The 18,171-nt window shown below is 29.3% G+C and overlaps 4 protein-coding genes across 8 annotated transcripts; 3 read left to right on the top strand and 1 right to left on the bottom strand.

Moving 5' to 3' along the window:
• Window positions 1-99: 99 nt before the first annotated feature.
• Window positions 100-1,598, top strand: tex (THO complex 3 homolog tex). 2 transcript variants are annotated; one of them, XM_069132320.1, is made up of 3 exons: window positions 100-247; window positions 416-576; window positions 808-1,598. In XM_069132320.1, the coding sequence occupies exons 1-3, from the start codon at window positions 232-234 to the stop codon at window positions 1,588-1,590; spliced, it is 960 nt and encodes a 319-aa protein (XP_068988421.1). In that variant the 5' UTR covers window positions 100-231; the 3' UTR covers window positions 1,591-1,598. The 2 variants fall into 2 exon arrangements, with proteins under 2 accessions (XP_068988421.1, XP_068988419.1); XM_069132318.1 differs by lacking the exon at window positions 100-247 and having other exon boundaries at window positions 256-576.
• Window positions 1,599-2,208: 610 nt separating this feature from the next.
• LOC138189968 (cilia- and flagella-associated protein 97) lies at window positions 2,209-3,236 on the top strand. Its single transcript, XM_069132321.1, has 2 exons — window positions 2,209-2,898; window positions 2,971-3,236. Exons 1-2 carry the CDS (start codon window positions 2,209-2,211, stop codon window positions 3,052-3,054), a joined length of 774 nt encoding a protein of 257 aa, XP_068988422.1. The 3' UTR covers window positions 3,055-3,236.
• A 168-nt stretch (window positions 3,237-3,404) lies between these two features.
• Tmem131 (Transmembrane protein 131) lies at window positions 3,405-13,401 on the bottom strand. Of its 3 annotated transcripts, none has more exons than XM_069132271.1 (23): window positions 13,278-13,401; window positions 12,459-12,523; window positions 12,168-12,196; window positions 11,613-11,696; window positions 11,418-11,541; window positions 11,143-11,256; window positions 10,938-11,060; window positions 10,631-10,794; window positions 10,378-10,564; window positions 10,194-10,302; window positions 9,874-10,133; window positions 9,381-9,797; window positions 9,107-9,295; window positions 8,817-9,003; window positions 8,298-8,679; window positions 7,407-7,622; window positions 7,193-7,332; window positions 5,784-7,033; window positions 5,361-5,685; window positions 4,854-5,284; window positions 4,568-4,775; window positions 4,289-4,470; window positions 3,405-4,203 (listed from the first exon to the last, which is right to left on the bottom strand). In XM_069132271.1, exons 1-23 carry the CDS (start codon window positions 13,369-13,371, stop codon window positions 4,114-4,116), a joined length of 5,370 nt encoding a protein of 1,789 aa, XP_068988372.1. In that variant the 5' UTR covers window positions 13,372-13,401; the 3' UTR covers window positions 3,405-4,113. The 3 variants fall into 3 exon arrangements, with proteins under 3 accessions (XP_068988372.1, XP_068988371.1, XP_068988370.1); XM_069132270.1 differs by having other exon boundaries at window positions 4,854-5,281; window positions 8,775-9,003; XM_069132269.1 differs by having other exon boundaries at window positions 8,775-9,003.
• A 10-nt stretch (window positions 13,402-13,411) lies between these two features.
• On the top strand, window positions 13,412-18,083 carry LOC138189957 (RNA-binding protein 28). Of its 2 annotated transcripts, none has more exons than XM_069132300.1 (11): window positions 13,412-13,547; window positions 14,526-14,671; window positions 14,746-14,914; window positions 15,004-15,296; window positions 15,366-15,697; window positions 15,802-16,138; window positions 16,210-16,378; window positions 16,481-16,698; window positions 16,789-16,938; window positions 17,027-17,392; window positions 17,473-18,083. In XM_069132300.1, exons 1-11 carry the CDS (start codon window positions 13,535-13,537, stop codon window positions 17,587-17,589), a joined length of 2,310 nt encoding a protein of 769 aa, XP_068988401.1. In that variant the 5' UTR covers window positions 13,412-13,534; the 3' UTR covers window positions 17,590-18,083. The 2 variants fall into 2 exon arrangements, with proteins under 2 accessions (XP_068988401.1, XP_068988400.1); XM_069132299.1 differs by lacking the exon at window positions 13,412-13,547 and adding an exon at window positions 14,257-14,445.
• Window positions 18,084-18,171: the final 88 nt, after the last annotated feature.

The following is an 18,171-nucleotide window of genomic DNA, read 5'->3' on the forward strand; positions in this document are numbered from 1 at the left end:
TTACTTATTTTTTTAAAGGAATATCAAATGGTTCAAATAATATTATTTTGTAACACTATATATATAATACATTATTTAATTTCTAACCATTCCTATAAATGTTTGTTGTGTATTAAGATAGTAATATTGTAAATAATTTGAAAATATTAAGAAAGTTTATAAATTGTCAAATTATGCGACACAAAAATGCATTGGATATGAGGTCTAGCTCATAATTCATTTGTGATTAAAATGAAACGTGTAACATGTAAATAATTACTTTAATAATTAATCAAGAATTATGTAAATATTTGCATGTCACTTGTTTCTTACTTAATGATATTTTATCGAAAAAGGAATAGTTAGACGGTTGTAAATAAACAAAGTTAGCTAAGCTAACAGTTAATGAAAATAACAATGTCCGCTTCTCGTGTAGACGAGCTGATCAGTTACTTCAAATCACACAACAAAATTAGAGAACAACAAAGTCATTCTGCTAAAGTACATAGCGTAGGATGGAGTTGCGATGGGAAACTGTTAGCTTCCGGATCTTTTGATAAATCTGTTTGCATTTTCTCCCTTTGTCCGGATCGTTTAGTAAGTTACATAACCTCAGTATCAATTTTCGTTTCTCTTTTGTGTTGTGATTTCTTTATTTAACACTTAAGTTTTAATTTTACTTGTTATCTAATGTTTATTATTAATTAGTTGCAATTTTATGAAATTACGATTAATATAAAATAATCTTTTTGATGATTTTATTATTTGAGGTTGTGGTTTTAAAAACCAATTCGACCAATTTCAATCTATTAATATAATTCATTGTAGAAACAAGAAACAACTTTCAGAGGACATGGTGGTAGTGTGGATCAATTGTGTTGGCATGCCTTTTACCCTGAATTATTATCTACTGCGAGTGGAGACAAGACAGTTCGTATATGGGATACGAGGACTCAAAAATGCACAGCAAACATCAGTACAAGGGGTGAAAATATTAATATATCATGGTCACCTGATGGTAATACAATAGCAGTAGGAAATAAAGAAGATTTAGTGACTTTTATTGATGCACGGGTGATGAAAATTCGTGCGGAAGAACAATTTAACTTTGAAGTGAATGAAATTTCATGGAATAAGGATTCTGATACATTTTATCTAACTAATGGTCAAGGCTGTGTTCATATACTTAGCTATCCAGATTTAGAACTGTTACATGTAATCAAAGCACATCCAGGGACATGTATTTGTATAGAATTTGATCCTACTGGAAGGTATTTTGCAACTGGTTCAGCAGATGCATTAGTTTCTTTATGGGATGCAGATGAACTGTGTTGTTTAAGAACATTTTCAAGATTAGAATGGCCAGTGAGAACCATATCATTTTCTTATGATGGACAATTATTGGCTGCAGCATCTGAGGATCTTGTGATAGATATAGGTGAAGTTGAAACTGGAGAGAAGATTGCAGATATACCAGTAGAGGCAGCAACCTTTACAGTAGCATGGCATCCAAAACAATATTTGTTAGCATATGCATGTGATGACAAAGATACTTATGACAGAAAACGTGATGCTGGCAGTTTGAAAGTATTTGGATTTGCCAATGACTAAAACAATATTTTTAAACTTTTATATAAAAATATATTATTGTGTAAAAAAAAATGATTTAACTTGATTTTCATACCTGTCCTAACAATTTTTTAAATACATACTTTTAAATACTTCAGATTATCATAATTGTATATTGGTTCAAAAAAAGTTTAATCTATGAACAGCAAAATGCCATAACCACTTAGCAGTGGAAAGATGGAACTAATCTCTTTATGATGTAATTAAAAAATTAAATTTCTCAGTCTACAAAGCAAATCCTTGATCTGTTTTGGAATTAAATTAAATTAAAACTGTAACTCTCAGAAAACTTCTCTGTATACTATTATGCCGATTTCCTAGATAATTATTAATTACATATAATTAGTGTAGCGTGCTCTATTTTGGATATGAACACTATACTAATTGATCCCATTTAGTTTTGTCCCCCTGTATATAGTGTTTGAAAAATTCAATTGATGAAAATTTTCAATATTCTATTGTTTTGCTATTTTGCTGCCATAGTTACTAAAACATATATGTTATAATTCTTTCTTAACCTGAAAATACCAGTGAATCAATTTTATACTATTATTAGTTCAATCTTTTATTATTGAATCTTTTTATTGATTATACATTCCCATGTCATGCTTAGAAGAGAGTCAGGCTGATTGTAGGTGTCTGTATACATTAACGTTAACAGATGCAATAATTCATGAACAATTTTCTGAAATGAAAGATAGTTTCAATCATGTGCCTAGTATTCATGAAGTGGATGAAGAAGAAACTGACGAGGAAAATACCTGTGATCAAGAATCAAAGACCCCCAAAGATATTGAACAATCTGCAGATTTAGCAAAAGACACCATAGATGAAGATTCCATCTATAGCAATGACTCGTTCTGTTCTGATGAGTCTGGCGATGAATCTGAAGGAACTAATATCACATCAAAATCGCTTAATGAGTCCCATCATTCTCCTGAAATCACTAATTGCACAAGTAACCAAAAAGATAGAAAAAGTGAAAAAGAAGAAGGATCTGAAAATATAATACAAAACAATGAAATTACAAACTTAGTTTCCTGTAGAAGTTCAATATCTGAAGATAATTCTATAGGCATCAAACAGATAAGGAACAGAAGGAGGAATATGAGTTTTACAGATGATGAAATTCGGAAGATTGAATGGGAGAATCAAATTCTTTTGAGAAAGATAATGGCACAACAAAGACCAAAGGAGAAGATACTTCATGAAAATGTCCCATCAACGCGCATAAGCAGCTCTGCAATAAATAGAAAGAAATTACAGAAGAAAATAGAAAATGAAAATATAGTATGTAATAAGTAAATACATTTAATGTAATTAGTTATAGGATGAATTAATGAAATATATTTACATTTACAGTTACTGTTGCAAAGGATACAACAAACTAAATCACGTGTTATGAACAATACAACAAAACCTGGTTGTAGACAGACAATTTTATAATCTGTAAGAAAAAAATAATTTTTATATGTCTTAGATTACAGAAAATTTTTGATTGATATTGTCCTATTTTACATTAACTATCTGTAATACAAACCTTATAACTGTGGTTTATTTTCTGCACCACAAAAAATTTTAAATACTTATATTTTAAAATTATAAAGAAAAGATGTCAAATTTCATAAATATACTTTATCAGTTTTGTAATAAAACTTATTTTACTAAATTATTTTAAGCAGATTTTAATAATTCCTTTCATAAATAATTGAATATTTTAAGCCACTTTCTTTAAAACAAATTATTTATAAAAGTAAGATTCAAATTATCAAAACACAGTAACTTTTTTACCAGTCTTGAAGAGTAGGTACACATTTTTATTTTGTTTTGTATACATCATAACTTTGTAAAATGTTTTGAAAACTTACCGAAGAAATTTCTACAAGTCAAGACTATAAAAATCACAGTTCTCACTCGTTCCAAATAACTTAATTATTACCTTTCTTTACATAACATCAAGACCAACATTCTTTGAGTATTATAATAATTTTTCATGTACGTGTAGAAAGTATAAAATAACAAATAATCAAAAAAACAAAAATCAATAAATTAGAAATTCTCTTATTTTTATATGTTCATTTCTTTGATTGATTTATACTTCGATTGTTGTAAAATTTTACTTCCAATTCAGACTTTGGTTGGTCATTCTAATTCGAAACCATGAAAAAGCTTGTGATTTCGATTCGATATTTTTCGAAATTTCAACGTGCCATATTAAAGTACCAATAATAACATAAGACAACAAATGACAACGTTAAAAATTTAACAAGTACAAAACAATTTTGCCCGAAATTATTCGGTATTATAATGCAAGGTACTATTCAACAACATATCACAAATGCGCGAAATACGAATAATAACAAAATCAGCCCGTAGTTTAAGCGTTACCAATCACGAAAGGTGTTGCTAATAAATACATTATTACTTTCCATATTAGAAAAGAAAATTGCTTTAACCAGGTCTAGATATCACAAGATACAATATTGAAAATTTTTGGAAACGAGATTAGTCTTCGTGCTTTTTCTTCCAAGACTCTGAGGATGATGGTGTCCATATTGTACTGAGTGAACGAAATGGATCGAAATCCGATCTTTCCTAAAATAATATTGAAAGAGTTTTGTATACAGAATCGATATCTGTATCGAATACAGAATATATGAGTAAAAAATTATTCTCTTACTTGTGTATCCGATTCTGTTTGTAATGAAGATAACTGTGAAACTAGAGATGGTGCAGCTGCACCCCATGGACTTGCAGCCCATACACCTCCTGTATTTATTCCCCAAACACCACTTCTTTCTTCTCCTACTGCTGCTCTAGTATATAAAGGTTCCCAATTTGATTCGACTGTTACCCAGTTATCTGTAAATTCAAGTTCATAATATTTTGATTATTTTAAAATAAAAAAAATATGGTCATATTTAGTTGCTATATACTATGTAATAAAAAGATTTTTTACCCTTTAATGTATCCGTTAACATTGGAGGTTTCTCTGAGGATTTTGGTGAATCCAACTGAAATCCAGTTGTACTATCAGACAATAATTTAAGCATAGGATTATTATCTTCCCATAACTGACATCGTGTATCTTCCTCGGGACTCTCTAATTCCATTAATGGTTCATCGGTTTCTGGAAGATCATCGTATGGAACCAATTCACGTTCAAACTGAAAAGTTCCAATCGAATTGTGATTGTAAAAATATTAGTATCACACAGTCATAAATTAAATTATTTTTTAACCTACCAGTGGTTCTGTGAAGGCATTTATGAAATAACTATTTGAATGTTGCGAATTATTCTGCATTTTCAAAGGATCTTGACTAAGTGGCTTCTCTTTCTCAACAGATTGAATGCAGAAAGACGGAGATTTCGATACCATTCTGTATTCCTTCGTACTATGTATTAATTCTTGACTTGATTGTTGTTTAGTATAATCTACATCTTTGGTGTCGTTATTGAAAACCATTGACATGTTATGCGTGGTCGTTTGAGTTTTGTGCAACTTATTTAAACCCGAAAACGACGAAATACTCTCTTGATTTCGTGCTACGACGTCACTAAACCTAGCTCGATTTTCACCCCAATATGATGGCGGCGGAGGTAACGGAGCGGAAACAGCTCCCAATGCACGTGTTGCATCTTCTCTTTGGTTAGTACTTCCATTTAATGTTGCTACTATGATAAAAATAATTAATAATTAATGGTCAATAATTAACAAAATTAGATTAAGAGATTTGGAGATTTTATATACCTTTTATATGTCCTTTATCGATGACTCGACGTTTCTGGGATCCCTTATCCTTTCTAGGAGGATTTTTATTCTGTCGTGGTAACTTGAAGGATGACTCAACAGTACGGGTTGTATGAATATGGTGTTTCATAGTAGATCTTGTATTCGTTTTCCATCTGTTTGGATTATTGTGTCTTTCTTTATCATATTCATCGTCGTCACAGTCACCTTCGTAATTATCTCTATAATCTACGCATGGCACAGAAACAATTGATTGAGGTTTAGTCTTTTTAGTTGCAGGTTTCCTTTGCAACTTATCGGATTTTCCACAAGGTTGATCGAAATTCTGTAACAAATAATATTTATTGTAGAATTTATTTTCTATTTCGTAAAATGAATAGAGGTAGTAATTTGATGTACATACAGTTTGACCAGGTTTCTCACCTTACAAAGCGGTGGATCATCTTGAACAGAACTCTCTGTTGTTGTAGACGACGTTTCTTCCTCCGAAAGATGAATGTTCCGTTGATTACTATTCGGCTCAAATTTTTTAAAGGATACGTGATTGTTATTGCTATTTCCAACTGCAGTTTGTTTTCTTTTACTATCTAGCTTGTTAGTTCGAGTATTATTAAGAAGTCCCGTTGTGTCAACTTGAACTTCATGATCGACCAGCTTCGTTTCCGTTTTAACATTTGTTGTTTGATTAGACTTTCCTTTCCTATTCGTTACAGGACTTGTCTTTGTAAGCGTATTTATAGGGTATTTCTTTTCTTGAGTTCCCTGGATATCAGAAAATGCGTTCTCTGCCACAGAATTATCCATTTGAACTTCCTGTACATTGTTTTGCTTTTTATTATTCCTTTTCTTGACACCAAGCGTAATATTGCTTATAACGTTACTGTTATCTAAATTCGATTCTTCGCACCGTTTAAATGTCAACATGTCTTTCGATTCGGTGTCTAGCTTAAATCTGCGTTCCTCATCCGCAGACCAGTCAGGAATTTTCAGTCCTTTTTGCATGTTATCTTTGTCCTTATACTTTTTCACGTTCATCAGTGCCCAATCTGGATACGTTTCTTCCTTTTTTGCCATTTTCTGTTTTTCCTCGTTTATTAATTTCTCTTTCAAAGAAGTCGAATCTTGCGCTGTATGTACAGGCATGTGCGATAACAACCTTAAATCTAGAGGTGGTTGAACTGAACTTTCTCTCGAGAAGTTAGCTAAAGCTCCCCGTAATATTCGATCCGCTTCAAGAAATGAAATAGCGAGAACACATATTAATAATATCGACGAAAGACTTATAGCTGCCCATTGCACAGTGTATTCCCATGACGGTCTCGCAAGTGCCGCTGTGCAAGCTTCCAAAGAATGCGGAGGAAGAGTAGCGAGTAAATTAAGTATCACCATACCGTTCTCGATATCACTATCAGAACCCAAACTTGTAGATATCAGGAGCTTCCTTTCGATTCGTGACAAGGTGAAGTCTGGCGTAAATGCTATTTCCACCTTTTTTGTGGCATTTGGGTTCAATTTGAACGGCATGCAGTTCAATACTTTGAAACCATACCCTTCGCATCGTAAACCGTTAATATAAAAATCGTAGACTTCTATAGGAAGTTCTCCTGTATTCCTTGCCATAAAGGATCTCTTTACCGTCAGATTTGGAACCGGATTTCGTTTAAATCGTTCTCCTATTATTCAGAAAAAGAACAAAATATATTAAGTTGTTTTTTTAAATGTATTAGTTTATGTTAATTTGCAATTATTAAATAGACAGTAATTTTTGGTAAAACGATTCCATTTTTTCATTATGCTTGAACGGTAGAACGAGGGTAGAGAAACGTACATACGTTCACAATCTTTAAGATGTTTTTCCGCAAGTTCGAATAGTAAAGGCGTAGTAGAACCTGGCTTTCGATTTCCAAATCTAAACTGCGCATTTGCTCCTTGACCCATCACACGCAATACTTCCAAAATAGTCATGTTATTCCTACAATTATTGAAAATGAAGGAAGATTTATTACTCATTTTGTTTATTTTGACGAATTTGATGATGAAATTTACCTAATATATAAAAGTGCAGATGATAAAGATGGTGAGAAAGGTGTATATGATACTTGTACAGTTCTCGATTCCGAAGGTTTTAAATACAAAGGAATAGATTGTGATGCTACTGTAATGTCCCATTCTTTCTCGAACATTTCTCTATCTACTATACTTTCTTCTAACTTGAATTCTTCTGCAATTGTAGATCCACATTCTACACATGTAAATTTAAACCTATACATAAAAATATATTCATTCATGTTACATGTTTTCGTTATAATTTTTGTATGGACAACACTTTATATAGGGTGAAACGAAAAAAGAGTTTATAACTTTTAGGGTAAATAGTATTTGTCAAACAATGAAAAAATATCCTAATAAACATGGGTCGAAAAATTAACAGTTCCAAAGTTAAAAACAATTTGTTGTTTCAGTTAAGGCGACTGACCTTCTCGCTTCAGAAGCTATCATATCATAAGGAAATAATGTGAAGATTTCTTAAAAGTATAGTGTACTCTTCAACAATTAATGACAAGACGAATTACGTCAGAAAATATAAAATGCTAGTCAAATAGTTAGAACACGTCCAAGAATTTTTTTAAAAGTACGCAATTTAATACAAATATGTCAAGCATGTGTGAAAATGGAAGGCGGATATCTAGAAAGCTTTCTGTAATCAGAAAAAGAAGAAATGATAATGTAATCCACTGTTTGAATATGGTACGATAGCTCCCGAAGCAAGTTTGTCGCTTTAATCGGAACAAAGTTGTTTATAACTTTGAAAATATTCATTTTTCGACCCATGTTTAATTAGGACTTTTTTTCATCATTTGGAAAGTACTATCTATCCTAAAAGTTATGAGTTTCACCCTGTATATATATTTGTTTATTTATTCAAAAAATACATACTTAGCAGGTAACGAATGATAAAGTCTTGTTCCTTGTGGATAATTCCAATCCATAACTAATTGTATTATTAAAGGAGTGATACTTGGATTGTACACTTTGATCGTGCTATAGGATGTATTTCCAATTTGCGTCAAAGGAAACACCAAAGCGACTTTATTTTTACTATTACCGAAACCAGTTAGTAAACTGGGCCAATGTGGTTTTATATTTAAATAAAATTTGTGCCCGCGAACTTCTGTTGTATCTAGACGCATCGTAATATTGTCCCAAGAACGACCGCCTGTTGAATTAAGAAATCGCGTATATCTGGTATTTAATAAATTTAAATCAGAGTCTCTTGTATGTGAAGGTAGGGCCAAGGTGTTTAACCACTGTTTACCAGCTGTAACAAGATAAAAAGTATGAGTTTAATAATATAAGCACATGTACATATATAAACATCATTTAAATTACAGTGTGTATAATAAGATAACTGACCATTGCTGTCCAATGATAAGCCTAAATAACAATGATGCTTACAAGCCACTGATGGTTCAATTCTTACTGAACCAATGTAATTTTCTCCTTTCGTTATAACAGGCATTGATGCTTCTTCTAAAGGTATGTATTTTATTCTGTTATCTTTATTTACTGGTACAATTCGAGTTACTTGCATAGGCTTAACGAATGTTGAATATACCTTTACTTGCTGTACACAAATTGACCCCTGCAAAATTATTACAATAGAAATTATTAAAAAAGGTTTATCAAAAATTCAGAAAATTCAGATAAATCCACCAATAATTTGGTACAATATTCTAATCACTTACAGGGAAACAATCTGTAAAAATAAGTTTTTTCAAAGAAATTCTTCCATATGCAACCCGCATGTAAACTGGTAGAATAAATCTTTCATAAGTTGTCCTAACGAATACATCACCCACAATTGTATCTTCCTCAACCATTGGAGTTTTGACTTTAATTTTAAAAATAGCTAAGTGACCAGGTTTTATGTATTGCTAAAATTAAGTAATAATGTTTTATTGATGTTTTTATGATTATTATATTGTAATAAATATTTGTTATAATAGAATCATTACTTACATTACCCGTGTGACTGCATACAGTTATATTACGAAGTTCTTTATCCAATAAATCAGCAGGACCTTTTTGACAACCCATAAGTTCCAATACTGCACCAGGCATATTAACACCCCAACCATGTAAATCTATATTAATTGGATTTTGATTCTCCAAAGCAAAAATAGCCTCATTTTCAGTTCCACTTCCTACTGTGCCAAAATTCATCGTGCCTTCGTCACTTTCTCTTTCTTCAGGAACAATTTTCCTTACTTTTCCATCATAACTTAGCAATGGAACTTCAGTTACAGAAACGTTTGAATGAATTAAAATTGACGATTCCATCTTCACATTATCAGTTTTCCTATCTTTTGCGAGTTGTAAAGAAAATATATTAACTTTCTGCTCTGGTTTTATTACTCTTGGAATAAAATTTTTTATCTATAAAATGAAAGATATATATTTTAATTTCTAATTAAATTTTTTCTTGAAGTTTTGTATTATCATTGTAACTTACTGTAAAAAGTGTCTTTACATGCGATGACATTGTGACATTTGTAATAGCTAATGGTAATTTAAACTTATTAACAACGCTAAAATTTCGTGTTTGATTAGATTGGAGAGAACAATAATGCGTAATTGATGCGTTTACTTCTAGTCCACCCTGTAGAGCTTGTGCTACCCATGGAATTGTTAGCTTTTGACTAGAACCACCAGGACCTATGGCTTTTATCACTAATTTCCCCTTAAAATGTTGTAATTCTAAACCAGTTTTCCCTAAAATAAAATAGTATTTATTATTATATGATATATTATATATATTGCGAAATTACGTACAGTCATAAATTAATGCTCCTATGGCAATCGGTATATCGGTATCTCCAGGAATTACCGCCTGCTCGAAATGAAGTTTTAATGCTTTAGAAACTGGCGTACTAATTATATTCTGTAAAATATATAAAAATTCTTTTGTTTATAATGATCCAAATACTTCATAAATTATATTAAAAAAATTATTTACCATAACTTTTATTGGCTTTTTCGCCGAATTTTTCAAAGCAATAGGGTATTGGATGGGAGGTTGCAGTGAGCCGCCCATGCCTAAATTAATTACTCCAGAACTTCCACCCCAATGAAGACCAGCCCCACTTTTAACTTCGACTTCAACTGTTACAACAAGCACTTCTGAAGTATTGTTTACTTTAAGTCTGTAATTAAGACAAATATCAATAATTAAATCTAGAATAATTAAAGATAACATTTGTGACACAAACCTAATGTATGCAGTATGATTTTTTTCTGTGTAAGCATTAAAATGTAATCTTATGATAGGCTTTGTCTGATATGGTGGAATTTCCCATAGTTCACGTGAACCTTCTGCTTCTCCTGATGGTAATTCTAGTTGAAATTCTCCACCACTACTATATACCTCTAATACCTTATTCATAAAATATAAAATACAGATAATTATTAAATAAAATAAAAAGTAAATAATTTTTAAAATATTATATACTTATATATTATATAATATATAACTTAATATTATATAATAATTTAAAAAATGTATAAACAAATCCATACTTGTAAAGCTTCTGAGTGTGGATTGTGCATGTATATAAGTGGAGTAAATGTTGCATTTAAAGGTAATTTAACACCCACTACAGGTCTGAGTCGATATGGACTACTGACACTTATTCCTTTCACCTATGTGGAGATAAGATTATATTTTTAATAAAGAAAAATATATGTAGAATTTACAATTATAAATACAATAGTTTGTGATTACTTGATATTTCACAGTTCCATCCGCGGTATGTATAAAAAGGTGTATATCAATATCACCTTCTTCTCGGCCAAGAAAGATAACATCAAATGTTGTATTCCCCAATGGTGGAATTACCTATACAGATTAAATTGTGATAATGAAACTTATTGTATTTTACTTACATTGTTCTATATTATTTTAAGATTAATTTATCAATCTTTTATTTCTTTTAGATATTTTCATTTCTTTTGTATCTTGAAAAATAGACATAAAATCTTACACCATGAAAAACTTACTTTGTTTCGAAAGAATGATGAATGGAAATGACGCGTATTTCCAGAAATTGATAAAAGGTGGATTGTTTTGTTGTGATCTTTATTAAACAAGATCACAGTTTCTTGGTGGGGTATACCAAGTTGTCTAGAAACAAAAACATCTTCATTGTATGTATATTCACCTATATTAATGTGACACAGCCAAAATTTATATACCTCTCTTTAAAGTCCAAAACATGTGGTTTGAAATAAACATAAGATAATGAATCTTGTGTTTTATCTTCGTCTGATGTCGTATCCCTTAAAAATCAGTTTGAAAATTTTAATATATCTAATAGTAATTTTCAAACGTATTTGTAATAGTGGAAATTGAAAATAGGAAAGGTATGAGAAAAATTAGTTTGAAGTAATCACAGTTAGTAAAGAAGTGTTTAGAATTTAAAAATGCTGTTATTTAAATATATTATTGTAATAAAACAATTAAAATATTTTACTAAATAATTAAAATCATTGTATTTAATAATGTATCTTTTTTACATTTTAAACTATTATATTGTTTTTGTGCTATCATATTAAGACAATTAATTAATTAAAAATCCTAAATATCTATATCTTATATTTTTTTCAATTTTTAGCCTTGCATGAAATGAAAAAGAGATGAATGGAAAATTATAGTACTGTACATAAACATTTTGAAACTGAAGAGGGAAACTTATAATGAAAACCTTTCCTACTTTCACTCACCATTATTTTAATGAGTATTATGCTTACCCAGCCCCCTGTACTGTATTAGTAAAATCCTATAAAATAAAAATTTAACATTATATAGAATCATATAACATTCGTTTTAGAATGTTAATATATATTTTTAAAAAATAAAAAAATTTCATTAAATTATTTAGAGAAAAATACTCATTGCAGTCAATTTTATATTTAAAAATTTGTTTATTTGAAACTTTCTATTTAACGCAAAAATTTTGGTTTTCTTCTCTAATCTAATGTAATCTAATGGAATCTAATATAAGATAAGACAATTTAGATAAGAAAAGAATTGCAACTAACCTTATGCATAGACATAGGTATGTTGTCCAAAAGATATTGAACATCATTGTCATCCTGTACAAAGGCTATGAAACATTTCTTATTAGATAAAAATCTTAAATAAATTATCAATTTTTTATACAGATTATTTGTAACAAAAATTATGAAATATAAACGATATAAAAGCATCATAAGTTATAAAATATTACTTCAGAAATATATTAATCATTTAGAGAGATTTAATATAATCTGATTCATCATTAGAAAACAGTTATTAATTGGTAAATATTGTCATTCATTAATATCATTAACATAAAATTTTATGTATGTCATATGATACTTTTACATTCATGAAGTTTCTATGCACATGTATGACATAAAATTTTCACTAACAATTCCTTACTTATCTCCTAAAACATAATATCATATCAACATTTTATCTGCCACAGTATAATACTACAAACATTGTAAATCTCTGTCACTATAATTGACAATATGCTCACAATATAATAATAACTATAAAATAATAAAGAAAACCTTGTATTTGTGCGAATACATGAATTAATTTATAATTTAACGACATAAAAAAGGAAACTATCAATAAACATACCATGAAGTATCTTTGTTAACAAGCAAGTAAGTGCAGATCTTTAAATTTTCTTAGAAAAATAAGAATTTATTGACTTTTAACAAGCACATAGGGCTTTGTATTAACATAAAATTATATTTCAAGTAAACAATGTCTGATCATATATCAAATAACAGTACAGAAACGTTATTTAAGATGTATATTATTGTGGCGAAATAAAGATAATTAAAATAGTATAAATATACATTTACCATTATTGTGCCCATGTAAGGACGGTCGAATTTGTGACGTCAACTCGAAAAACGTTAACAAGAAGATACAATAAAGTACTTTTAACTCAGTCATAATAATAGTTTTCACTGTGTTGTTTGCTGTTTTGTCTTTAGCAGAAATGAAAATCCGCTTTCGGCCATACTTTTGCCACTATCGAATTCTGGAGTATCGATTCTACTTCCGTCCGATTTGAAACCTTTCCACAGATAAATTTCATACAACCAATCTGACGAAGATGGATTATATATGTATTATCTCTATATCTTATTGTTATATCAATGTATCATTCGTATATTAATCTCTGATATGTTAATTTCTCGATTATTTCGTTTTTCTGTAAATAGTTCAAGTTCTCAAAGTAATCAAACAATCACGTCATTTGATTCATCACTTATAATTTATAGGTGGGTAAAGACTGGCAAGTTTGTAATTAAAAGTTGTGGTTTTTCATTTTATTTCAAAATATATATTGGTAATTTGCGATTTCATATATGTATATGCATATGTTGTGATGATTTCGAAATGATACTTATATTTGATTAGTAGAATGTCCGTTTATTATTCCAGAATTGATTATACAATTTAAAATATTGGCTCGTGTAATTTTGTTGATTTTTATATCTCCAAATACCTACGTAAAAATCGCAAATAATATTTCAGAACCTTATTATAAACTATCCAATTACGTTACTTTATTGTGAGAAAGTTGACAACTTCACGGTTTCTTTTGAATATTTTATTGAAGTTTGAAATTGATTTTATATCGTTTAATATATTAGTTGAATAAATAAACACGATTGATTATTTAATACTAACTTAAAAAGCTATTTTTGTAAATTTTAAATAAATATTACATGTAGTTTGTTTAATGAATCTGATCAAGGAAGGTAGGGAAATTCATGTGATCAATATCTAGGGGAAACATAGGAAACCCTAGTATTTAATTTATTTGGAGCCAGTTCAAGCTTTCAAATATGAAAGCTCTATCTGCACATGTGTTGCATATAACCTAATAAGTAAATAAGTAAAAAAAAGTATTACATTATTACGGTGAAAATTTTATGTTTTAAAGAATTTTATATATTGGGCATTTTAATATAAAAATTTTACTAATTTGGAAATAGACATTCAAAATGCGGAATACTAGTATGTGATGTATATGTTAAATTATTAATAGAATTATTATTAAACAGATATTTAATTAATCCCTATCCTAAATAAAATAGGCAATAGAACTGAGAAAAAGAAACTTTCTTGGATATGTAGGAAGAAGATAAAATCACAGAAATCAAAGAAACCGACACAAGAGATAGATGACAATACAGATGAAAATAAGAAACCTAGGATTATTGTACGCAATATACCATTTAAGGTTAGTGCACTTTTCAATATTGAATAAGAAATATATTTCTATATTAGCAAATTCATATTTATTTATGTCATTAGACAACTCCAGAAGATGTGAAAAAATTGTATGAACCATTCGGAGAAATATTAGAAATAAATTTTCCAAAACGGACAGATGGTTCCCCAGTTGGATGTTGTTTTATTCAATTTAAACAGCTAAAAGATGCCTCAAAAGCAATATTTAGTACAAATAAAAAGGAATTTCTTGGTATTGTTCTATTAAGAAATAAAAATTACCAGTATTGATAATTTAAGTAATAATTTGTTGACAATAATGTGTTAAAAACATATTTTTAGGTAGAATAATAAATAGTAGTTGGGCTGTTTCAAGATCAAAATACTGTGAAAAGTTGAAAAAAGAATCAGAAAAAGTAGAAAATTTGGATAATGAACATGGTACAAGTGAGGGTACAGAGAGAAATCAAGATAAAAAACATGAAAATAAACAAATGAAACAGGATGAAGATCATGAAGAAGATCCATCTAAACAGGAAACATTATTACAAATAAAAAGGGAAAGGAGAAGATTGCTCAAGGACAAAAATAGAAAAAAGAGAGCAAGAATTGTAATAAGAAATTTATCATTTCAGGTAAGATAATGGTAAAAATTTACATTAGTTTTTCTTTTAAAAGATTTATATTTTTCATCATAATTGTAGGCAACTGAAGAAGACTTGAAAAAACATTTTTCTCCATATGGGGCAGTAGAAGAAATCAGAATTTTGAAAAGAAGTGATGGCAAAAATATAGGATGTGCATTTTTACAATTTGAACATGTACAAAGTGCAGCTAAAGCTATACATTATACAAACTTACAACCACTTTTAAATAGATCCATTATAGTTGATTGGGCAGTATCTAAAAACAAATTTGCACAAAATAATTCTGAAAATAAACAGGAAGATGAAGTTAAAATAAAGGTGGAAGAAGAAAGTGACATAGAAGATACAGATAATACAAAACAATTAAGTTTAAACGGAGAGCTAGGGGGGTGAGTAAATTTATAATTTTAAAGAAAGGATATGTAATTTTGTATTTTAAATACTGTTTTAAAAGCATACAACTAAGATGTAACTAAACAAAATGTAATTGCAGTGAAGATGAAAAATTCGATATTGTCACAGAAAATGTTGAATTTGATAATGATTGTTCAGATGAAGTAGAAACAGACAATGAAAATGAAGTATCTGGAAACAATGAAGAAAATGAAGACGAAGAACAAGGAAAGATAGATGTAAAAGAAACAAGACCACGTTTCAAATCTCATGATGTTTCTGAAAGAAAAACCATATTTCTAAAAAACGTACCATTTTCGGTAAAAAATGATGAGTTGAAGAAATACATGGAACGATATGGACCTGTTTATTATGCTCTCGTGTGCATAGATCCATTAACTGAATTTTCAAGAGGTACAGCATTTGTTAAATTTAAGGTAAATTTTTATGAATTATATTCTATCCTTTTCATAACAGAACTTACATTTTCATAAAGATTTGATTATAGAATGTTGAAGATGCTGAAAAGTGTTTATCAGCAGGGAATGAACTGCAAATGGAAGATCAAATACTCGAAGCACACAGAGCATTGGATAGAAATGAAATCGAAAATAAGGCAAATTCAAAACAATACAAACAAAAGGATTCTAGGAATTTATATCTTGTAAAGGAAGGAGGTATATATTGTATAAAATAAAAAAAGAAGGGGAGAAATTTCTTTTAGTAACAATTTTGTATAATATTAGAGATTAACTGATAAGTAAATTTTAATTTTTTAGTTGTATTAGCTGGAAGTTCAGCTGCAGTTGGAGTTTCAGCGACAGATATGTCAAAACGATTGCAAATAGAACGGTGGAAATCACAGATATTGCGAAATTTAAATATGTTCGTGTCCAGAGTACGACTTGTTGTTCATAATTTACCAGCTACGTTAAATGACGATAAATTCAGAAAAATCCTTGAACGTCATAGTCCTCCTACAGCGGTTATAAGAGAGGTATTTATTAGATTACATAATTCCAAATTAAATATTTAATGTTGAATAAACTTATGTTAGAAAATTAATTTTTAAGTTAATTTTATAAAGGCACGTATTATGCGAGATCCAAAAAATGTGGATCTGAAGGGAGTGTGGAAATCGAAAGAATATGGATTCGTTTCGTTTACGAAACACGAAGATGCACTTGAGACTTTGAGAAGTGTGAATAATAATCCAAATATATTCACTCCTAAAAGGGTACATAATATATAAATAACATCAATAATATAAATATAATTTTTTTAAAAATTATACTGTTACATATCTCATATTTTTATTTGTTTAGAGACCAATTGTATCCTTCTCAATAGAAAACCGAGTAATGGTGAATGCCAAACAAAAGAGACTTCAAAAAAGTCGCGAAAATAATCCTCTTTGGTCAGGAAACAAAGTTAAAACGAAAGGAGAAGATACAAACCAAGAAGTTGCAGCGAAACGACTAAAAACTGAAAATGAGGACAAGTTTAATATAAAACCGTATGCCGGAATGGTTGGAAAACCTGGTGAAAATAAATTACGGTCAAAACACAATTTAAAAATTCAAGCAATGGTGCATAGTCAAGCAGTAAAAAAAGAGAAAAAGATCAAAAAGTCTTCAAAAAAATTAGAAATAAAAAGGAAGCAAAAAATTGCCGATAGAAATGAAGTTAAAGTAAGCATTTTTTAAATCTATAAAACTGAAGATTGCATAACAATTATTTATATTCTTTAATGGAGACTTTTTCTTTACAGCCAAAACAAAGAACGAAAGTAAACCACGATGATGTGAATTTGGAGAAACTTGTAAATAAATACAAAAACAAATTAAAATCGATAGAATTGAAAAAATCTAAATGGTACGAATCATAGAATTTAATTGTTACAATAGGAATTTTATAATAAGAAATTGTACTGGAAAGCTAATTTCTGTATACGCATTATAAAGAAAAATAAAACGGCAAAACATTGTAAGGTTTTTATTGTAAAACTACCTTTATACATCTTTTTATTTTAAAACTTAAAAAATAAATATGGCATTTTAATTTAACCCATGTGAGATTGTACAAAATAGTAAAACATTTAGAATTCCCGCCATTCACGTGATACATTAGAATTCTCCCAATAAGTGATGCCCAAATCGTTTTCAACCAATAGCATTGTTTTATAAAATAGAAAGGATCCAGTTCAAAGATTGCATTTTCTAGTAGTTGGAAAGAATATTAAAGTCCATTCTAAAATTATATAGTTCATATTATATAAAATATGTATAATATAACGTAAAATTATTATGTGTACATATTATGTGAAATATGTAAATATGATTTTGATTAAAATAAAATGAATTGCTTTTATTTCAATCTTAACTACATCTTGAGAAAATTTGGAGATGACTAAAGTCCTTGAGAAATGTTTGATACTTGGCCGGATCTCTTGAGGAATAAAAGGGCTGGT

The sequence above is a fragment of the Bombus flavifrons genome, chromosome 2 (assembly GCF_040668555.2).
Source record: "Bombus flavifrons isolate JBK064 chromosome 2, iyBomFlav1_principal, whole genome shotgun sequence".
In the NCBI taxonomy this organism is placed as follows: domain Eukaryota; kingdom Metazoa; phylum Arthropoda; class Insecta; order Hymenoptera; family Apidae; genus Bombus; species Bombus flavifrons.